Here is a 23,659-nt window from a genome sequence, read left to right as displayed (position 1 = left end):
AATCCACTTAAAAAATGTCTATTTTCACTCCAGCTCGGTTATCGAGGAATTTTCCCCCTCTAAAATCAGTATCGGCATTAGTCTCAAAAATCCCATATCAGTCGGGTTCTATCATTTCCCTGATGAATGAGTCTTTCTTATATTTCTGAATAAGTGTATCTAAAGCTGCTGATCTCTAAGGATGATGAGGAAATCCTCTCACCTCGTCGTAGAACTCCGGGCTCTGATTGTGGTGCAGGACGGCTGCATAGGTGCTGCTGGTGAAGAGTGAGTCTCCTGGCTTGCCGTAGATGCACTAAAAAGGAAAGCAAACAGTCATCAGACCGTGGCCCTTTGATGTTGGCGCACCACAAATGAGTAAGTGCTCAGAAATCTGTGATCACTGAAAATATATGGAGACTAGAAAAGACAGGGTGAGTGTGAAGCCCGTCATCGTATGCATCTTTGAAGCGGCAACAGATTAAACAAAGCGCTGAGAGGGGAACATGAAATTATCAAAAGCGTGGCCTCTGGCGAGACAAGAGGGGCCTCATCACGAAAGACTAAACACATTTTCAGGCCTTACAAAGCACTGTTTACCTTATTTTAATCAAGCAACAGTGTTCTGCCTCCTCCGATGGATGACGATGGCAGAAGACCAACAAACACAGAACAATTACAACACGTTGACTCCATATGCGATGACATAAATATTAATTTTTCTTTCCAAATGGCAACTAGAGCCATTAGCAGATGTAAATATGGGATTTCTTTATGAATACACCCTCAAATCTAGGAGACACACTGCATAAACAAAGTGTGGTTTTGTACACGGGGCAGCTACCAGGCCTGAAAAGTGCCTTAAACTTGCATTATTTATAATGGCCAGCAGGGGGCGGCTCTACTGGCTGCAAAAAGAAGTCAGTTTGGATTACAAGTCTATGAGAAAATGACCTATTCTCATTTAATGTATTACCTTAGCACACAAACAAAGTTTGTAAATACACTCTGAATTCTGAATTTGATGCATTTTGTTTTTATTTAGATTTCACACAATCCCATGTTTTTTGTATTGGGGTTGTAAAAGATGCTAAAGACCAATCTTCTGTTCACAAACAATGATGACATATTTTGTGGGCGGAGCCTAACTGGTGGCAGAAAGTGACAGTTAGATGCTGGTCCCAGCGCTGTTAGCGGTACAGTTGTCAAAATAATGAATCGTCGAGGCGTTTTTCTGGATAATTTTAATGGTTTGTTAGCAAAAGACAGATTATTTTACATGAGTAAGCTAACCCTTAACAATGCTGTGAGATTTCTTGACTTATATTCACTGTCGGGATGCTAAAATAGCTATAATGGCCAAAGATTGGGTGGCTGAACATCAAGATTTGTCTGAGGATTTTTGTGTGTTCGGACAGATTTACTGCTACTATGTTTGTAAATGTTACTTTAAGTCAGCAGAAACTCAGAGGGAAACAACCACAATTAACAAGTGATCTATGAAAACAAAAAGGGAATAGAGGTAAACAGAAGAGTTTCAGGGGTAACGACAGAACAAGAATAGTAATTAAAACTGGCCTTTATTCGTATCAATCTATACCTTTGAAGCTAGACGAAGACATTAAATGGACTGACTGGACCGCTGAAATCATCCGAAATTCTCAGTCTTTGACAAACGTAATGGATAAGGATATTTTATTTTGTGTGGGCAGTACATTTTACATTTTATTTTATTTATTTTTATCCTATTTTTAATTTATTTTATCTTATTGCATTTTACTGTTCTATTGTTTACTACATCTCTTTGTATTGTGTTATCTATTTATTGTTTGTGCAGCACTTTGGAAACCTTGTGTTTGCTAAAATTGTGCTATATAAATAAAGTGGATTGGATTGGATTGGATAAGAATGAAGGCCGTTTTTTTCTCCACTATTTCTGTTCTAACATCCAACAGCACAGCAAGACATCTTAACCCCCTGAAACCCTTCTGTTCCCTCTATTTTCATATTGTTTTCATAGATCTCAATTGTTTTCCTCTGAGTTTCTGCCACCAGTATGCAAAGTGCCGTTGCCGTGACATCCACTCCAAACTGGTCTAGAAGGAGCCAGCCGTTCATTTTATCCAGTACAGTATCCAAGTACATTTGGTTTAAGCCTGTTTCTCATGAGCAAAAATTAGCATCCCAATTAATATCACAATTAATGTGAATTACGGACGCATCTTGCTTAACCCTTTGATGCACAACATATTGACGCCCCTTCTAATACACAACATGGGTCAAAAATGACCCGCATTAATTTCCCATATTAAATGTTATTTAATGCTTGCTGTGCTCTATCTTTTGATATCAACTTATTTTATGATTGAATATTCCAAGTATTCTTTAAATATCTTCTTTTTGATAACATCAGATCTTTATTTCCATTTTGCCTCTCATACTTTATGAAGAAAAGAAGTTTTTGTATTATTACATAGCTAACTACTATGCTAAGTAGCTTGCTAAGCTAACTACTTAGCCAGAAGTTAGCTTAGTAGTTAGCTTAGAAAGCTACTTAGCTAAATACTTAGCCAAGAAGTTAGCTAAGTAGTTAGCTTAGCAAGCTACTTAGCTAAAAAATGGATAAGTGTCATTTTTGACCCATGTTGTGCATTAGAAGGGTAGTGACACAAAAAGGGATTTTATTAAAAAATGAATAAAAGAAAACATAAAAATTAGGCTGTATGATGATCAAAAACAAACTAATTGATGAAAACCTGGAATACTGAATGATGAAATTAATTTATTGCAAAGATATAGAACATAAAAACTCTATCAGGTCACTTTAGACCCATGTTGTGCATCAAAGGGTTAACAGCTGGCTGGGAATTTAGCATTTGCTATGATAACAGCACCTGGCTGGTAACCTGTGTAACCTCCTGAACCCTTCAACACCCTCTCGTCCATATATGGTCACTTGAGGCATCAAAACTGTAGCACACACACCGATGAGTCCCGTCACAGTGGCTACATCCACTTCTTTATACAGGCTATTGTTTTGTTGAGTGCTGAGACAAAGTTATGGTTGACCAGGTCAGGATATTTCTAATGAGGGGCGACAAAAGCGAAGAAAAACCCTCAGACCTGTTCTGATGGCTGGTCAGATACTGTAATTAGGATGCTAACAATTGTAGTCATCTCTAATGGAAAATAATGAGCAGTGCTAGCCAGAGGAAGGACACAGTTCTGGAGCCAGCTGATTGAAATTAAGACTGATTTGAGCTGGGATCAGAAAAAAAAAAAAGCTGGAGCCTCTGCAGGAGGACTGGATGAGCCCCTGGAGGACGGGAGAGGCTCGAAAAGAGAGAGGACAGGGTTCAAACTCTCAGGGAAGACGTCTAGGAAGAAGCTGGAGGTGCAGGAGGAGGGGGGGATTACACAGATTACAGAAAAAAAGATCTGTTGTTGCAGTCACAAGGTACTGCAGGCGGTGGAAAACCAACACATTCAGGGGCCTCACAGCAGCAGCAGCAGCAGCAGCAGCAGCAGTGAGTTTATGGGGCTGATGGGAGTCCTGATTACTTGAATCAGGATGAGGGTCCAGGTGTAGCTAGAGGAACTGTCTCAGATCTTATCTGTCAGAGAGGCTTTCCTGTTCGTACCCGTACTGTACCACACAAGACTAAAAACCAAACATATTCTGTTGTCTGCACTGATAGAGGTAGGCATTTCAGGTAAGCCCACAAATTAATCAAACCTGAGGTCACAACAACAGATATGGAAGGTATTTTCCATTCACAGCCTCTGGGAAATCCCATCTTCATTTTTTTTTTTAATCACATTTGTTCCCCAAAGCATCAAAAGAATTTCCTCTCAGTCAGATTTGTGTCATTTAAGTCAAGATTAAATACATAAATATGCTTATAAATGTGTTTATATGTAAATGAGTCAGCATGATTTAATAAATAAATAAATAGTTCTTTGTTTTTTAATTTCTGTGAATTTTTATTTTATAATTTCACATTTGGTCACATTTATATATTTCAGGGGACTTTTATTTCATAATTCTACCTTTATTTATTTTAGAGGACTTTTATTTTATAATTCTAACTTTATTTATTTTAGGGGACTTTTATTTTATTATTCTAACTTTATTTATTTTAGGGGACTTTTATTTTATTATTCTAACTTTATTTATTTTAGAGGACTTTTATTTTATTATTCTAACTTTATTTATTTCAGGGACTTTTATTTCATAATTCCCAGATTATTTGGGGGGGGGGGGGGGGGGGGGGGGTTTATTACATAATTCCACATTTATTTATTTCATTTACTTTAGTTTAATAATTCCACATAAATAAAAGTAGTCGTAATTTTTTTAAAACAAAGTCAAAACTTTTAGTTTAACAATGTTTACTCATATATTATTTATTTATTTATTTTTTACCTAATTCAATTATTTCAGAATGTTTTTTCATTGGCATTTAATTATTTATGAATATATTTAATACAGACTTATATGGCATTCCATAAGAGCCTGTCTGAGCTTCCGCTGCCTCTGATTAGAATCTCCTGAGAGGTGTGCTGCTGGCTCCTGCTCACAGTTTGTAAACACTTCCTGCCTCGCTGTACTTTAAGCTTTGTCTGAGAGCAGACTATACAGCATCTGCGGTATAATAAGCACGGCTGGATGCTGATCTGCCCGTCTGGACTGACTTAATCAAGAGCATCAAGTGCAAATGTTTTGGCGGTTTAAGTCAAAGAATTTCTGTTTTCCTCCCTCCCTCTGGAAAAGTGAAAAGAAAAACAATCCACGGTGCTTTGATGACTGTTTCCACCCACAAATATTTGACATGTGTGGCCAGAGAGAAATAGCGAGGAAGAGAAAAAAAGAGTGACCATTCATTATCTTCTCCTGCCAGCTATAATAACCAGCTTCTGTTAGCGTTTCCTTTCTCCTTTTCTGGCCCCTCAGCTGCACTCTGACTTCCACTTTGTGAAAAGCAATAAAATGAAAAGTTTATCACGTTTGAGGCTTCTGCTATTGATCAAATCTCACTTAGGACATTCCACAACTTTTCACGACAGTATTATTGTTTCTGAGACATTTGGACCAGACTCATGTTAGTCTGTTGAAAAGAACTATCTAGCCTCTATTTTCTTCTGTCTGCTTTATCGTCCTTTGATCAGTCTCAACTTTATTATCTGCTGTTGTGCGTTACCTGTTATTTGCGCATGTATATTATCCTCAGCCTGCATACATTTGTACTCACATCACAGTCTATAAACTCCTTGTTCCCAATTTGCATCTCTGTATTTAAAGACCTTAAGCAGCGTACATATGCCTATGTGCATATAAAAAAAATTAAAATAAATAAATACATACATTAAAATAAATAAAATTAAATAAATAATAAAAATTAAATAAATATTAAACATATGCTCTATAATTTCATCAATGAATCACTTAAAAGTAACACATTTTTTCTTTGTTTTTATGTTAAATTGAATAGCTATATTGTTTATTAGTTTTATGTTAAATTTAATAGCTATATTGTTTCCCTGCTTTTGTTGAATTTAATAGTTATATTGTTTATTTGTTTTATGTTAAATTTAATAACTATATTGCTTCCTTGTTTTTATGTTGAATTTAATAGTTATATTGTTTTTGTTTTCATGTTAAATATAATAGTTATATTGTTTATTAGTTGTATGTTAAATTTAATAGCTATATTGTTTTGATATGATTTTATATTTAAGATAATTATTAAGAAAATAATTGGAACTTTGAAGAAAAATATTGAATTTTACAAGAATATATAATTTACAATTTTTATTAAGTCTTAATTGTATGAGAAAAACTTTTTTATTTTGAGAATAATCATGTTCGGTTATTGACTCACACATAATGCAAAGAGTTCCATTTAATTTCAACATTCTAAAATAACATTAATGAAAATATTTAATCTTTTTCCTTAAAATAACTAACTATGTATATTCTCATATCACAATATTGGTTCTAAAAATGTTTCCAATTAAAGAATCCTATACAAATTAAATGAGTGTATTAATATTATAATTAAAATATATACAGTTCATACAACTCACCTTTAAGGGGGTTGCACCCTCTTCATCTGAGTCTCGGAACTGGATGCAGACTGCGATGTTTCTGGCCTGGTGGAGGAAACATGACATCAGTCAACAGCAACAACTCAGACAGCATCACCAGCCTGAACTCTTCATCCAGCGTTAGTGTGAGTCACCATTCACACACCTTGGTGAAGGTCTTCTGGTTGTCGTATTTGAGCTGCAGGGGGTAGATGTACAGCTGGTTCTTGTAGGTGGTGAAGGGGTAGTTGTACTTGGCCTCGTCGGGGAGAAACTCCTCCACCTCCATCGACACTCGCTCACAGCCGTCCTCGAAGGGCTTCACGGGGACGTAAGAGGAAGTCACCGTATCTGGGGAAGAGAGCACACGAGTCGGGGAATTAAACCTCTGCTGCTGTGTTTCTTTTTTTTTTTAAACATGTTATTTGAAGAAATTAGTATTGATCACAGATATTCAACATACATCATTTTTCTTATTTTCTCCCCCCCACCCCCACCCATCCCCATCGTGCTATCAATACGAAAAATAAATAAATAAATTAAATAATAAAAATAAACTCGTGAGTGAGAAGTACACCTCAAATGTTATACGAAAAAAAAGTTACAGGCATGAAAATATATACAAGGTTAAAATAATATTGTAATACAAAATAAATAAAGATGAACTAAAATAAAAATAAATAAATATATATATATATATATATATATATACACACACAAAATAAGATAATAGAGGGGCCCATGCTTCATAGAATTATTGGGTCGACCCTCTAATGCAATACTTTATCTTTTCCAACTTAAGGAATATGTGTTCCTCTTTCTTGAGTAAATGTAACCAGTTGTGCCTTGTCCCTTTAACAAAAACAAAAATATCTGTGTGAAAAAACTAACATGAAGTTATATGTTAATATTATTTTGGAATTTCACTGAGTTAAATCTTTTAACAAACCTCAGTCTTGATCATAACTACCAAATATTTACTCTTTTTTTTAACCCTTTAAATGTCAGTTGTGCACATTTTTTGGTGCAATTTTATATTTAAAAAAACCCAACCCACTTATGACCTAGAAAAAAATCTCCCCTTCCTAAAACTGCTATAAAAATACTATGTAATGATATTATTTATCAGTTACATTTTTAAGCAACTTCAGTCCTGACAATTACAATGAAATATTCATTAATTTTCTGAATTTATACCCTTGCTTTAGCATGCTTTTATGCTTTAATGGCTGTGAGATGAATAATGGTGGTTTTAATGGGTTTTAATGAATTTCTGTATTTTGGCAACAAAATGTTTTGTACACTTTTCATAGGAGCTAAGGTTAAACTTCCAAAATTAAAAAAATATTTTAAAAAATAATTTTCAAACCTTTACAAAATGTAAGCCTAATCTTTTAACAAACTGATAAAACAAAAAAACAAAAGTTCCCAAATGATACAAAAGTGAAGCTTTGCAAAAAAACAACAACAATAACATACTGACATTAATTACATTAAAAAACTTTACAATTCAAACGTACATTGTTTTTCGACTAGAAAATCTCAGATACATGTTATTTACAATTGTGTAAATTAACTACTTCCTGGCAAAGCTTCTGAATCTTTCTTCAACAGCTGTGGCTAATGACAGATGGCATAGTTTATTCTTTATTATACCTCCTTTCCATTCTGTCTCCCAATATGAGTAAACTCCAATCTCCAATCCTTAACCCCTTTTCCTTAGTGACACCTAAAATTTAATTTCACTCACTGAGAGTTTTCAGTTGTCAACTCTTCCCTTCAAAATGATTTCAAGGACTTTCTTTCTTCTTATCTATTGTATCATTTGCATTCTAGGAACAGAAATATTTTGTTTCATGTGTGTTGAGGGAACCACAGGTTTGGTTTTTGCATTTTATCGTAACCTTAGTAATAAGGAAATTCTACTTTACCACAGTGGAGATAAGATCAGCAGCAGCTGATAACAACAGGTTCACAAAGCTGTTCACAGCAACTTTAAAAATTAATTTGATCTTAATCTTCTCAGCAAAAAAGATACAAATGCATGACAGCTCCTTCATACTGATCCTACTGTACATTGTGCAGTGGTTAGTGTGTTTTTAAGGCTGGAACTTGACCTTTTTGTTCCTGAAAGACAAATGTTAGGATAAGGGGAGGGTTAAGAAATGACAACATACTTGAGAAGTCCGGTGGGACGCACTCAATGGTGACATTCAGCTGTCCAGGGATGATCTGAAGTTTGCTCTTCTCAGGTCTGACGAGGAAAAAGAGTTTCACAATAAGAACAAGATGCAATAAGACACTACAGGAATGATCTCTTTAACCTGGAAGTAAGTTAGCATTATAGCTCCCTGGGGTCTATCCCCTCAAACTCAATAAGGATTTTGAATGTGTTTTTAGTTAAATGCATCAAATAAGGTCTGTGGTTAACACAAGCTGGAGAGATCTTCGTGTTTTGTTGTCCGACATAAAATATGTTAGTAAATACCCCCACTTGTGAATTTGGGAATTTTTACGTGTCCTTAAAAGGGTGGTTGCTAACAAGTGGCTAAATGAGACTATAGTGGTTGTCGGGGACATTAAACGTCATCACGCCAGACACAGACAGGAACTCTCTCACTAGTCCGCCTCACAGCCTCTAGTCGTGTTTTTCAGTGCTCTTGCAAACTCTTGTAGATTGTAAATTATATTAATAAGCTATTTATTAGGCTATGGATTCACTAGCTTGTTAAAACCGCTGGTTAGCTTGTCGTAGAGCCTCTGAAGCTAACGGTAGTGACATAGAAGTCATGCGACCGTGGTGTAGTTCACTATAGCATAACATTAGCTTTTTACTTCTGTCGGCTGCATTAAAGGTTCCAACATAATAAAAGTGGTGTTCATTTATGAAGATTATCCTGCTGAACAAAATGTGTAAGCATCAGAAACGTGTGTTTGCCACTGAGATTATTTTCTGCCATGATCCAAAATCCAATGTTAAAATCCCACAGGAGAATTCTCAATACACCCCATGGAGATGCTAACTTCTGGGTTGGACTACAAAAATACGTAATTTTGTTTGCTCTCTATAAAGTCTGAATAAAGGATCTTTCTACATTTACAAAGCACAGCACTGTTCTCTTTGCAACACCATTCAAAATATTGACTTTAAAAGGCACGAGTGTGCAGGGGGATGAGTGCCTCGGGGCTAAAGAACCGGCTAAAATAGCAGAAGAGTGATGATGACTCACTTCCTGATGTCAGCCAGCAGCTTGATGATGTCGTCAGTGGAGACTTTGCTGCTGTCCTGGCGGTAGAGAGGAGAAAACTTGCCGTCCATGTCCAGGCTGCCCTGAGCGTCTTTGAACACCTGCCTGAAAACACACATTACACATGGCTACAGTGCATATACACTACCGGTCAAAAGTTTTAGAACACCCCAATTTCTCAATTTTTTTATTGAAACTCAAGCAGCTCAAGTCAAATGAACAGCTTGAAAGGGTACAAAGGTAAGTGGTGAACTGCCAGAGGTAAATAAAAAAAGGTAAGCTTAACCAAAACTGAAAAATAATGTACATTTCAGAATTAAACAAGTAGGCCTTTTTCAGGGAACAAGAAATGGGTTAACAACTTAACTCTATGGAGTCTTGGACTATTTTGTCCATTTTTGAATTCTTTTCATGTCTTTGTAAGTCATTTTGTGTCTTTTTTTGGTCATTTTGTCTTTTGGTGTCTTTTTTTTTTTTGTCATTTTGTGTCTTTTTTTGGTCATTTTGTGTCTTTTTTTAGTCCTTTAGTCCAACATAAAATGTGATTTTGAATCTTTTTTTTACTTTTAAAACACTATCATGCTCAATAAAGAATTTTCAATGTTGCAAATGTGCATTAATTTCAGAGTACACTGGGACATTAAACTGCATAATTTTCAATTAAATTCTGGAAAAATTGGTGTGTTCTAAAACTTTTGAACAGTAGTGTACATATAAATATAAAAAAAACATGCATTATCTTATTATAATAATATCTTTTTATGCATTTGTATTAGAAGGACGGATCCAAACAGTTTGGCTACGGGGGAATATTTCTGACTCATGGATTATTTCTGTCTTACTTGGCAGCCCAGGCAAAGGGCATCCTGTACTGGCCCAGGCGCTGGCATGTCTGCTTGGCAGCTTTTAGCACCTTCTGAGCAGTCTGCAGAAACATGGGAGAAGACAGAATGTTCAGCTGGAAAGCTCAGTGCTGCTTTCTTCATACTGTATGTACGACTTTAAGTGATGTGAAAGGAGCACCTTGTTGATGTCGGAGGTCTTGATGTACGGCTCGGCACAGTGTGTGATGCCGTTCTGTAACACCTTCTCTACGCGGGCCACCAGGAAGATATCTGCATGGGGGTTGGTCACTGAAAAGATACCCTGGAGAAGAGAGAGGGAGAAATTAATGAGGTGGCTAATTGGAGTAGGGAATGGATAATATGCTATATTTATTTATTTTTATTATTTTTATTAACGAAGAAACAAAGAAAAGAACAGTGGATTACTTATTAGGAGCCACAATATGAAAACAAAACACTAAAACACAATTCTAGACAACAAAGACTCAGGAACATATTTACAAATTAGACAATGTACACACAAATAACATACAAAGAATAATATAAAGGATAACCACAACAACAAAAAATGAAAACAACGATACACCAGTACAAAGCCACATGGCGAAAACAGACAGACAACCAAAAAAAAAAAAAGAGATAATATACTATATGATAAGATCTATGGTTGTATGTGTGTTAGCAGACTTTGAGTTTCCATTTTTCGCCACTGTAAATCATTATGAGAAACCATCTCAAAATTATTATTTAGTATCACAACATGATGAGAAGCTTTCACAAAATCATGACTTAGTTACTCAAAATAATGAGATATTTTCTCACTAATAAGGACTTCATCATAAAATAAAGACCTAGTGTAGTATCTTGAAATAATGACTTGCTTGTCAAAGTAATGAGTTAGTATCTTAAGTTACTTAGTTGTAATTTACAGTGAAATGGGCAGCAATAGTTGCCATAACGTCACAGTGTGGATATATATTAGACCAGTGGTTTTCAACCTTCTTGTGCTCAAGTCACACCAAAGTGCAAGCCAAAATCTCAAGGCACACCTGTATTCATATCCATGCAAAATAGCCTCTATAACACGTGTTACCACTCTTATTACTCGTTGAATGTTTATTTCTCTTTCCTTTGAACGTGAAAACAAACAAACAATGTGGTTTAAACATCACTGAATTTCCATGCCTCACATATTTATGTAGCTATGTCACTTCCAGTGGTCGCATTAACCTTGTGACTACTTCACTTTCAGCATTTCCGTACATTTATTTATTTTTTAAACTGTCTCTTATAATGCCTTACTAGGAATTTTTTTGCACTAAACCTAGATCTGTGGTTTTGTAGCCTAAATTCAATGAAAGTGCAGCCTTTTGTTTTTACAACCGCAAACAGTACATGTCTGTGGTGTTGACCAAAGGTTCTTATGGGTCGTTATGGGTTGTTTCCATAGACTGTATAGGTTGTTTCAGCAGGTGCAAGTGATGTTGACTGCGCCCGCTTAAAATTAACCACACTTAAAATAGCAGTTATTACATTAATGTGAGATTACATGAGGACATGATGATCTCCTGCTAACAGCAGCAGGCACTCATTTTGGCAACACTGCTGTAAGTCACACTACATTAATAGTGTATGGTTATTACAAAATTTCACGGGACACCTGGACGTGTCTCACGGCACAACGGTGTAAGTCACTGTGTCATTACTTTGAGATACTAATTCACTATTCTAACATACTAAGTCATTATTTTAACATACTAAGTCGTTTTGAGATACTAAGTCATTATTTTTAACATACTAAGTCATTATTTTACCATACTATGTCACTATTTTTTGCATATTAAGCCATTATTTTCCAAACTAAGTCACTATTTCACCTTACTAAGTAATTATTTGAATATACTAAGTCATAATTTTAACATACTAAGTCAATATTTTAACAAACTAAGTCACAATTTTAACAAACTAAGTCACTATTTTAACATACTAAGTCATTATTTAACATACTATGTCACTATTTTTGCATATTAAGCCATTATTTTCCAAACTAAGTCACTATTTCACCTTACTAAGTAATTATTTGAATATACTAAGTCATTATTTTAACATGCTAAGTCACTATTTTAACAAACTAAGTCACTATTTTAACATACTAAGTCATTATTTCAACATACTATGTCACTTTTTTTGCATGTTAAGCCATTATTTTCCAAAATTAGTCACTATTTTAACATACTGGCATTTTTTGAGATACTCAGTCACTACTTTGAGATACTCTGTCCGTCTTTTGAGAAAGGTTCTCATTGTAATAACTTATAAGACATTTTTTAATCTTTTTTTCTTTTCTTTGACTGGCGGTAATGGGCTTCCACAGAGGCTCATTAGTTAGATACATGGCTCTGAAGAGAAACCACTTCATCTAAACTGCTGGGCACTCAAATAAATAGGCAATCATCATCAACAAACTTGAAACGTTTCGTGTTCAACCTTAAATTCATCGACTGCTTTTTAACAGGGGCAAGAGAAAAAAGGAAGTGGCTGCTGTCAGCTGAAGTTATACAGGAAAACCACATAGTGCTCACATCTATTTCTGGTCTGGTGCGATGGGGCTGTGTTTAAACTTGTAGTGTCACTTCACACAAACAATCTTGAGTGGACAGAAATTACACTGGGACAGAACCATGCTGCTCGTATTAGTATATGAGCTCATATTAATATTCTGTGCATGTAGAAGCTCAATGGGAGTTCCTGGGAAGAGAAAGCTAGATAAAAGCAGGAGGAAATCATTAAAGTTTCAGCATAAGCAATGAAACCGAGTGGCACTACCGAGGGAGCAGTTGCACCAACCTAGCGGCTAATGTAGCCTTAAATCAAAATAGATGTAGACATCACAAACTGCACATCAATAATACACATCTTAGGATAGAATAGCATGGTGCCAGTCAGACAGACACACTCCCTGGATACACTCCAAGCCATAATCATGTCCATCCTCTCCCGTCTGCCCTCATTCACTGATCTCCAACACAACCACACACAGCTGCTCCCTGTTTCAAACTTTGACACTATGATTTGTTGCCATGCATTTTGCACAACATGCGGAAACAAGCTCCCAAATTTGACATTTCGCTCGGAAACGGCTCTTTTTTTTTGCAACCAGATTCTGGTTTGTGAGCGAGGAGGAACGCTGTGACATTAGCACTCAGACATATTAGATTTGAGAATTATGTAATGAGCTGGAACAGAGGCTCCCGAGAGCTGCTGATGCAGTGGAGAGAGATATAAGAAGTGCAGGCTGCGTCCTTGGACCACACCCAATGCACCTAAATTAAACTGCGGTCTGCTGAGCTATAATAGCACACTAATCACAGAGGTAGAGCCTGCTGTGTTTGTATGCACGTGTTTGTATGTGTGTGTTCTGCTTTTGTAGGACTTCCACAGATGTCGGTTGGCAGAATGTAACATTAAGTCTATAAATTAGTCTTGGAACAGTTCTTTTATTTTATGTCTGCAGCTTTCTAGCCTGCTACTAGTTGCTGATCCTCTATAAATTACTCTTTCTGCTCTATGTACTTGTTTGACTCTCTTCTATTAAGTTGTTTCTGGTTTCAAGTTGCAGCCATGATAGCCCAGTCATGTCTCTCATCACGGAAACAGAAAGTGGGTATCTGAGTACGTTTTAAAACCTAACTTCTGCTAATTTACAACAGGCACAAGTCTTGCTGAGTGACTTAATCATATTAAAGGGCCAAGGGGTGAAGAACGGGCCGTGTGTGTGTGTGTGTGTGTGTGTTGATCTCACAGCACCTGCAGTTTGCCAGAGCCAAGAGTAACACCCACACATGGCCATTATTATTTCCTAAATAAACTCTCGACTAGAGAAGTGACAAGACATAAAGCTGACATCATCAAACACAGGGCTGACATAAAACTGGAAAACCAAAAGGATTTCCTGAAATCACTTGCAAATGTCAGCTGAATGAGCTAAACTGAGGTCTTGTGTATTCTTTCGGAGTTTCTTAAAAGCTGGTCATGGACCAAGCATTGTCTGGAGACACACTCACCATCTGGAAATACTACAACGGAATGAAAATTGAAAGCACAGCACGCGAAAGAGAGAGTCCAATGTGAGAACTGAGTCTTATTGTGGACTTGGATAAAGAGCTCAATCATCACAGTTTCAGCCCGCTGACGTAAGAGGAATAAGGAATCAATCAACTGATCACTTATCCCTTGTTCCACCCAGGCCAGCTGCAGTCAGAATGGGAATGCTGAGCGTTGACATACCTCACTGAGCTGTGTGAGGACATTTTCAAAGCAAGGCAAGACTGAGGACAGCCTCCAACTACAACCTGACCTTTGAAGAATGGAGGTTGTGAATAATGTTCCACGGCTGATGGTTACAATTCAATTTTAGTTCCTAGGTGTGTTTCTGTTTCAGAAGACTTACTGAAAGGTGTTCTGAGGACACACCACAGAGAGGGGTTTCCTGTAAATATAACACTTTGAACTGCAGATCATAGAATAGAATAGAGATAGTCATACTCTGAAGACCGCGACCACTGGAGGGGAAAACTATCGGTGCCCCAGAAACATTAGATTTAAGCATGCCACACGTTTATTTTTGCACTCTATGTCTACCAGAGAGGGCAGGTCGGCTGTTAGCAAGCTAATGTTAGCTCTATGTTTTCTGTTGTTTGCTAACAGACAGAATTGACGAGGAGGCTCCTTCTTTCAATGCAAAGGTACTGGAGAGCGATGCATTTTTTCCCCTCCAATGGGGGCGGGGCTTAAGTTCCCTCTGTCTCTATTTTCTGCTGTTTCAAGGAGTCAATGTATTGGTGTTTTTGGGTGGACAGAGAAATTCAATTAAATGTGCTTTTACACTGCATGCTTTAGATTGTTTCCCTTTATATGTATTCACCTATGTCATGAAGTACCTTAAAGGTACTTTGTGAAGCAAGTCACCTCTACATAGACAGTAACAGCCTGTAGACTGGTTTCTACTTGGACTTTGGTCAGTTTTGATGTTAATGCACACTCCTGAGTGCCTTACATATCTTCAGCTCCCCTACAGCACCAACAGCTAACAATAGCGTTAGCTTATTTGCTAGCAAGTAATAATTGCTAGCTCTGTGACTTAGCGACATACAGTTTTGAGTGGATGTAGTCAGCTAACTCATCGAGACTCCTGATCTGGTCCATAAATTGGCTAGCTTGGCACTTTCAAATGATTTTATCACCTAACAAAGCAGCTACCACCATATCCATACAACATAGCCAAGTCACAGCTAGCTGGCTAACAATAACTTGCTTGCTCACTAACATTATTGCTATTGCTGGTTCCTATAAGAAGACACTGATGTCAAAATATGTTTCGCAAACAGGAAGGAACATTGTGTTATCCACACCTTCATCAGTAGGAATGATACAACAATGATTCATTTCCTCAACCACACAGCTGTCTAATTATTATAATTACCACTTTCAAATAATTTCATCAGCTAATGAAGCAACTACCACCATATTCACACAGTGTAGCAAAGTTAGCTTCCTTAGCTTGGTTGCTCGCGAACATTACTGCTATTGCCAAATGCTGTCTGAAAAATAAGCCACACAAGCAGAGTCCAAGTGACTTTTGTTTGTAATTGAAAAGTATAAATATAATACAACACAGCAAAATTCTATGGTATTATTTAGACTAGAGAAAACTTTGTAGCAAAAAACTGGACTAAAGATTAAAACACAAAATATTATCATCACTGTTCTATTCATGTCTCCATAACTCTGCCTTTACCAATCAAATTTGCTACCAGTTTAACTCTGTGTATATTTATATTTTCTGCAGCCTTATTTGAATATTTTCGGCAATTAAGTAAAATGGTGCGATGCCATGGGTATCAATGTAGCTGGCTTGTTGTTTGGAAACTGGCATACAGTAGTTTCTCGCAGTAACAAGCGCCTGGCACCAACTTCCAAAAGGCTTCCAGTCCTACCCAGTTTCTTCTAGCCACGCCCAGCGTTTCTTTTTGAGTCCTTTATCAACTAGGACATCTTCCACAGGTTACATAAATCTACTCTCCATTCTTTAGCCAACAATGCTTACGTGAAATATGCTATGTAGCTGGATCCCAAACTGAAAGTGAGACTCTCATACCATTGGTAAGAGAACTCAAGTGACTCGAACATGATAAACCACATTTACAACAAGTTTCCAAGTATGTACGTATATATATCAATAAACATTACACAAGAATCATGAAGACATTGGTGCCAGAATATGTTTCGCAAACAGGATGGAACATTGTGTTATTCTCACATTGATTCATATGAATTATCCAACAATGATTCGCTTGCCACACCTAGTTCTGTTCCCTATCAATGAATCATTTCCTCAATCACACAGCTGTCTTATTGCAGCCAAGTTCCTACCTGTGTAGGGAAGCGCAGCAGAGCCTCCGACACCCTTTGAAGAAGCGGCAGGCCGTTCCCTTTAACAGAGTCTCCGTTCACCATGCCTCCTCCCTCCCTGACTCCTCCTCCTCCCCCACCATCTGAGTCAGAAGAAGGAGAGATCTGGCCCGAGGTGTCGGTCAGCATCTCCCTGACGCAGGGCGGGTTGAGGTCAATGTGGAAGTCGGCCGAGATTTTGCAGCTCTTGGAGACGTCGAAGAGAGCGAGGCTGATAAAGAACGGTTCCACCTGGGGTTCAGCAGAGAGAGAGAGAGAGAGAGAGAGAGAGAGAGAGAGAGAGAGCGAGAGAGAGAGAGAGAGAGAGAGAGAGAGAGAGAGAGAGAGGGTTCAGGGCTTTTGACACTTGAATACATCAGCCAGGGTTTATAACATCCCCGGGTCATTTACTGTATATATCACATTTCACACCAGCTTCAATCAGTGTAATCCTTCCATTAAAAATTCACCACAGCTATTCATTTTTCAAAAATTGAGGACTTTACATTGGATGACCCCAAGTTCACTCACTCTGCATATTTGCTGGGGAACTGAGAATAATTTTGTTAACTCTGTAATGTCTGACTCTTGCTCTTATATTGTTTTCTTAAGGGTAACACAACAAAGGCAGTTTAACCTTATATGAGTGGGAAATTAAGTTCAAGGTTAAAATCACATGTTTGGATGCATGAACTTGTTTCAGTATGGGGTTTATATACACATATGTGCATGTAATGTGACAGAAAAGCAAAGCAATAGACAAAACTCATTGTTTGCGTCCTTCAGTGTGTTGGCTCACATTTTATTGTTTCTCAAATGTGTATAAAACCTGCCTCAGTCTGCTTTAAGAAGCTGGCAAACCCCCTAAAATTCACAGATTAGTATGAATTGTATCTTTTTATTTCAATTTACCATGCTATTCAATGTGCAGCAATTAAAATAGCACATTTTTCCAATGTTTATTGTATAAACATTAGAAAAATATTGCCTTTTTGTGTATCAGACTCCAAAAATAAACCATGGCTAATCCCTAATTTGGAAGCCAATGTTGGCTCTGCAGTAGCGCCGCCCACACGTTTTTGAATGACTGTGCACTTATGCCAGGATGAATGTTTCCTACATGATGGACAGGCCTTACTCCCTCCAATAAACATTAAACCTATTGGATACTGTGGAAGGAAAGGATGGAAGAAAGAGGGGGAGGGAAAGAGAGAGCATGCTGCTTCCAAACCACAAATATGAGTCAATTCAATTCTCCTACCAGCCGCTCTAATGCACCAGAAAGCAACGCAATGTTTTATGACTGCAGAAATCCACTCTGACGGCGGTGCTCACACGCTCATCACATTTCCACCATTCATCAGACTGACTTCTTGCAGAAGTCCTTGTTTATGTGGAGCAACAAAGTTTAGAGCTCAGGTGATTCTGGCTAAAAAAATTAACACCTTGTAGCAACACAAGTGTGTGGAAATGCTTGCTAAAAACTGACTGAAAAAGTTAAGACTACAGATTTCAGTTTATAATATAACAACAAAATCTAGTTTTGTTATCTTTTGGCCTGGTTCCTTCTTTGCCTCCAGACAGGCCCACATGAATTATGAAGGTTTATTATCTGGGGCAGCACTGCAGAGGGCCAGGATGATGGAAGTTGTGCGGTGTTAAAAGGAGGACTGTGTTGTGATTAGATATGCTTAGATAAATACAGACATAGGGCACTATTTAAACCATTTATAGTGCATGGTCTAAAGTGCATGGTGCAAGTACATTAAGGGGCGTGTCCAACTATACTTTTGGTAGTTAAGCATCGCACAATCTGAGCACAAAGTGATGCGCCAGGGGCAAAGGGTGTGTAATTTATCTATTTATGTGTGTGTTTTGGGTGTAATATGAATGTAACTTATCAGAGTGTCATCTTCCATTACCTTTCTTTATATGCTGTCCATATGCCTCCCTGTCCATATTTCTGTTGAGCAAACTGCTCTGCTCGTGCATGAAGTGACAGCACATCGCAGCAGTGACTATGACAGTGCTCGGGCCATTTCTTTTCATTTAGGTTCATTTAACTGCAGCCAGAACGATAAGTGTTCCTCCGGGAGGGACAAGACGTTCACTTACGCAAGAGACCCAGCAGGGTAACTTCACTGATTATTTAAATCTCCAGGCACACTGACAGTATCCATCAGGATCCAATATTTATTACTGTTCTGTGTTCTTCTACACATTTAAAAAGCCACACACTTTATTTTTTACTGTGATAAATGAAGAAAACACAGTTTTACTGTAAAAATATAACATTTTGTTAAACAAATGAAGAAATACCATAATGTCACAAGCACACAATTAACCTAAAAATTACGGGATTATTTTATCTAAATAACAGATTTCACCGCACAACATAAACATAATAATACAGTACCAGTCAAAACTTTGGTCACACCTTCTCATTCAATATTTTTTCTTTATTTTTTTATTATATTTTCGACATGGTAGATTGATATTAAAGACACCAGAACTATGATGGAACACATATGGAATTATTTAGTCAACAAAAAAGTGTTATACAAATGAAAAGATGCTCAAAGTAGCACCTTTTGCTTTGATGTTCACAAACACATTAAGAAGCAAATTAACTCTTAACGAGTCGCACCTGTTAACTGAAAACTATCCCAGGTGACACCTCATAAAGCTGCTGAGAGAATAACAGAAGTCTGCAAAGCTGGCATCAAAGCAAAAGGTTTTCAGCATTGTAGATTAATATTGAATACATCAAAACTATATAAAGAACACATATGGAATTATCTAGTAAACAGTAAAAAGTAAAAGTAAAAATCTAGTAAAAAGTGTTAAACAAACCAGAATATGTTTTACATTTTAGATGATTTAGCTTTGATGGTCTCATCATAGTCACATTAAGAAAGCAAGATATTCCACAAATTAACTCTTGACGAGGCGCACCTGTTAACTGTGTGCAAAGCTGTCATCAATGCAAAAGGTGGTTACTTCAAAGAATTTAAAATCTAAAACATTAATATAATAATAAAATAATAATAACTTAAATGTATATAACGCCTATTCTGATTTACTCTGAACACTTTTTAACTAAATAATTCTAAATGTGTTCCATCATAGTTTTCAGTATTAATCGACAATGTTGAAAGTAATAAAAAATAAAGAAAAACCATTAAAATGAGAAGGTGTGTCCAAACTTTTGACTGATAGTATTCTCACTGTATTTTTCACAGCTGACGACATTTTACCGTAAATTACATAGATTTTTCTTTCCCAGTGTAATAATAATGCTGTATGGCCATGCATAGAAAGTATTAAATGAGCAGAGTATAAAATAAATCGACATACATTGGTGAGGACACCGTCGCCCTTCTCACTAACGCAGCCCTGGAGACTGAAGGTCAGGTCGTGGCAGCTGACCACAATACGCCGGCCAAAACGATCCTCGAACGGCTTCACATCTGGCTCGATGCCTGAGAAGTCCAGCCTCTGGATATCAGACAGGTGGGAGGAGAGGAGGGAAGGAGGGAGATGAAACAAGGAGTAGAGAAAGATTGATTGATTGGAGAGGAGAGAGAATGCAAGCAGTGAAAGGAGGAAGAGGACAAAGGAGAAGGAAAACAGCGGAAATGGGAGGAAAACAAATCAAACGGTCTGAATCGATAGTGAAATAAATAAATCATGGGATAACAGAGTGTTTAAAGAAGCATCTTGTATACCTGTGTTTCAGGATCCAGAGAGAAAAGCTTTTGTCTACCATCATTCCTGTTGATTTTATTGAGCTGGTCGGTCTCCCTGGCGTACTGCAGACACACAGAATAAAATGTATTAGTTTATGAATGTATTGAATCACACTTTATTCTTGAAATTTTGATAAAATGGTGCCTTTTAGTTTTAAAATATTTATTGGTCTGGAAAAATGGTTTCAAAGGTAAAAAAAAGACACAGATACAGACACAGATGAGGAGCTAAGAGACAGACCCAGACAAAAGGAGAAGAAGAACATCTAATGGAGACAAACATATCAAACCCTCAGGTCACGGTAAGAGCTCTAATCCGTCTCCTTCCCTGCTTCCCATCCCCTTTGTTTCTGCTCTCACTGTGACCAGCCTGCAGACAAGTGATGTTGTGTGTGGAGAGGGAAAAGCTGTGCTGGAGTGGCCCAGAGCAAACAGCAGTGAAACAGCAGCACAGAGCACAGAGGGCTTTGTTGTCTGTGTGGAGCTCTGGCTTTATAGACATATTAAAACAGCACAGTCTCTGTAGGATAAACACTGCTGTTCTCAGGCTAAGACTCAAACACAGAGAGTCCAACAAAAGAGTTGAGAGCTCGTCTGTAGCTCTTCCATCATGTCGACATTTATAAACAAGAGCTTATGAATGTGGTCGGGTACAAATGCTCAGAGATGAGATATGTCTTCTCTTGCTGTCATTAAAGGAAACAGCTTTTTTTTTCTTTTTTCTATCAAGTTAAACATAATGACATGAACCCCATGACCAGGGAGTGGGTTTTAAAGGCATGGCAAAGAGCTCAAAATAAAAATTAAACAAAAATTAGCGTCCAATTTTCACATTACCGATTGTCCTTTGAACTAATCAGGTGTGACGAAACAAAATCTACGCTTAAAATAGTGATATTTCTTCAAAATCACTTTCTTATGTCTTGTTTAAACATCACTATCATTTGTGACTCTGCTGAGATCAATAGTCACGTGGCAAAAATTCAGGGAAACTACAACAACTGAACTGCAGGCTGTTTACACAGAGCTGAGAGGAGAGGACAAGAGAGGTTGGAAGTACATTGTAATAATGTGAAATACTTCAATGTGTATTTGGAGCCCCCATTTTTTCCCAATATTGGTAACACTTGGCACTTGGCAGATTGTTTTATTTATAGATTATTTTTTCCCCCTCAATTTTAGTAAATATAATTATCAAATAAAATAAAGTTGCATTTTTCCTTTTTCATGATTTATGGCATTAAAACTACTACACAAAATACATATTTGAGTTCTCCCTTTTTTCTAGCCATGATTGTACTGTTTGCACAGAGGAGCAAAACTTGTATATTGCCCCGGAAAATGAGAACACAGTGAGTAAAATCTTGACGCTTGACACTTCGTGTTCAAGAGGGTTAAAGAGATAATTCTGATTTTTTAAAGTGGGGTTGTATGAGGTACTTATCCACAATGTATACCTGCAGTAGTTCCCAGTTTGGGGAGCCAGATGTATGCTGCAGGCAGGAAACAAATGAATGTGCTGCTGCAGACGGAGCCTGCAACAAAACGTACTTCAACCACCTAAACAAAGACCCACCTTAAAAATGTTATACCCCTTAATGTGTACCCTATTTTAAAAATATATCCACCAATTTTTGTTGCTATCTACAGCCGTTGCAACAAAAATTGGTGGACATATTCTTAATATGGGGTACACATAAATGGGTTTAACATTTTTAGGGTGGGCCTTTATTTAGGTGGTTAAAATATGTTTTGTTGAAGTCCCCATCTGCAGCAATACATTTATTATTTCCTGCCTGGAGCGCCTCTGGTTCTCCAAAACTGGGAATGCGGAGACCATCAACTACTGCAGCTATTGTGGGGAAATACCTTCTACAACCCCACTTCAAAAAAATCGGAACTATCCCTTTAATAAACCTAACAAAATACCATGTATATGCTAAAAACAAAAAAATACACATTTCCAATGTCAAATGGTAAATATCTGTATATCTATATCTCACTAGCTCAGCAAATTAATTTGATATAATTATCCATCCATCCATCCATCCATTTTCTTATATAACCGAATTGTCAGATTTGATCAGGTTCATTGTTATGTGACAAGGTCAGCTAATGGTGGTCAGATGATGTTACCATGTCCAAAATCAAATGCCTTAAAGAGAACAGTTATTTATCGTGCTATCAGTTATTGGAATAATTGCCCACTGAATATACGTGAACTGAATAGTAAAGTATCTTTTAATTATTACTTGAGAATGCACTATTTAAATTTGTGAGTAGTGAATTAACATATTTACTGTATGAAAGTGAGAATTAATGTAATAGAAATGAATGTAATAACTTATTCAGAATGATTTCTGATGACGTATATAATAATGTCTACAATGTTTAATTGTAAAGTGATTTTTGTTTTGTCTTGTGGACCACAGGAAGACTAGCTCGTCCCACTTTTGGTGACAGCTAATGGGGATCTTTTTAACAATAAACAATAAACATCCATCCATCCATCCATCCATCCATCAGTCCATCCATCCATCATACCTTCATGAGTTCAGGATGTAGACTCCTCCCCAGGCTCTCCAGCAGGCTCTCACCTTTACCTTGGCTGGTTGTGTCGTCATCTGATTGAACGAGACAGTAATCAGACATGAATGAAGATCATGAGAATGCACAAAGACCCGCTCTGCTCACACGCTCTTTCCCTAATGGCTTTCTATGCGGCTGCCTGCAATTTACGCTGCCAAGATGGACAAACGAATGTCTTACAGTCTGCTGGCCAAATTAAAAGGAGGCCATTCACTACTCTGCTGATTCCCAGGTGACACACGATGGACTGAGTGAACCCTAAGTGCCCCTCCATCTTTGTGGACAGCCTCTCAGTCATCCGTATCTCTGACCAAGCTAGGCCTATTGGGTTTCACTAGAACATTATGCAGAGTATATTATTATATAGGGGAAAAAGGGCTGGCAGATGCTGGCAAGACAGAGGCGAACTGCATGAAACTGTTGGCATTCTTCCACAGCTCAATGAGTTCAACAATTCACCATAACTGCCCCTAAAGAAACACACACTTGAGAGAATGAATTAAACTAAAGAGTGAAAAGAATAAATGTAACATCAGGAAACAGATTCCTGAGCTTTGATTTACTTGTAACTGCCCAGCTGGATATCTTTTAGAAGAATTTCCAACTAATGTAGAAGCTGCTATCTATCTGCTGGCAGGACCTTAATAATAAAGGTCAGATATAAATAATGTGGAAGTATCACGACTTTCAATCCAAATGCAAATGCAGGCAG

The 23,659-nt window shown here is 37.3% G+C and overlaps 1 protein-coding gene across 1 annotated transcript in view; it reads right to left on the bottom strand.

Moving 5' to 3' along the window:
• The window catches only part of dock11 (dedicator of cytokinesis 11), a 102,014-nt gene that overhangs the window by 54,029 nt on the left and 24,326 nt on the right, over positions 1–23,659 (bottom strand). The window contains exons 9-19 of the mRNA XM_059354314.1: positions 22,903–22,982; positions 20,338–20,421; positions 19,967–20,107; positions 16,592–16,861; positions 10,338–10,460; positions 10,157–10,239; positions 9,297–9,419; positions 8,244–8,320; positions 6,233–6,417; positions 6,067–6,132; positions 203–295 (exon numbers count right to left, since the gene is read on the bottom strand). Coding sequence (XP_059210297.1) covers positions 203–295; positions 6,067–6,132; positions 6,233–6,417; positions 8,244–8,320; positions 9,297–9,419; positions 10,157–10,239; positions 10,338–10,460; positions 16,592–16,861; positions 19,967–20,107; positions 20,338–20,421; positions 22,903–22,982 — 1,325 coding nt within the window. The remainder of the gene's footprint in view (positions 1–202; positions 296–6,066; positions 6,133–6,232; positions 6,418–8,243; positions 8,321–9,296; positions 9,420–10,156; positions 10,240–10,337; positions 10,461–16,591; positions 16,862–19,966; positions 20,108–20,337; positions 20,422–22,902; positions 22,983–23,659) is intronic.

This window comes from Centropristis striata, chromosome 17 (assembly GCF_030273125.1).
Source record: "Centropristis striata isolate RG_2023a ecotype Rhode Island chromosome 17, C.striata_1.0, whole genome shotgun sequence".
NCBI lineage: Eukaryota > Metazoa > Chordata > Actinopteri > Perciformes > Serranidae > Centropristis > Centropristis striata.
Note: the sequence above shows the minus strand (reverse complement) of the source record. Positions and strands in the feature narration are given on the sequence as shown.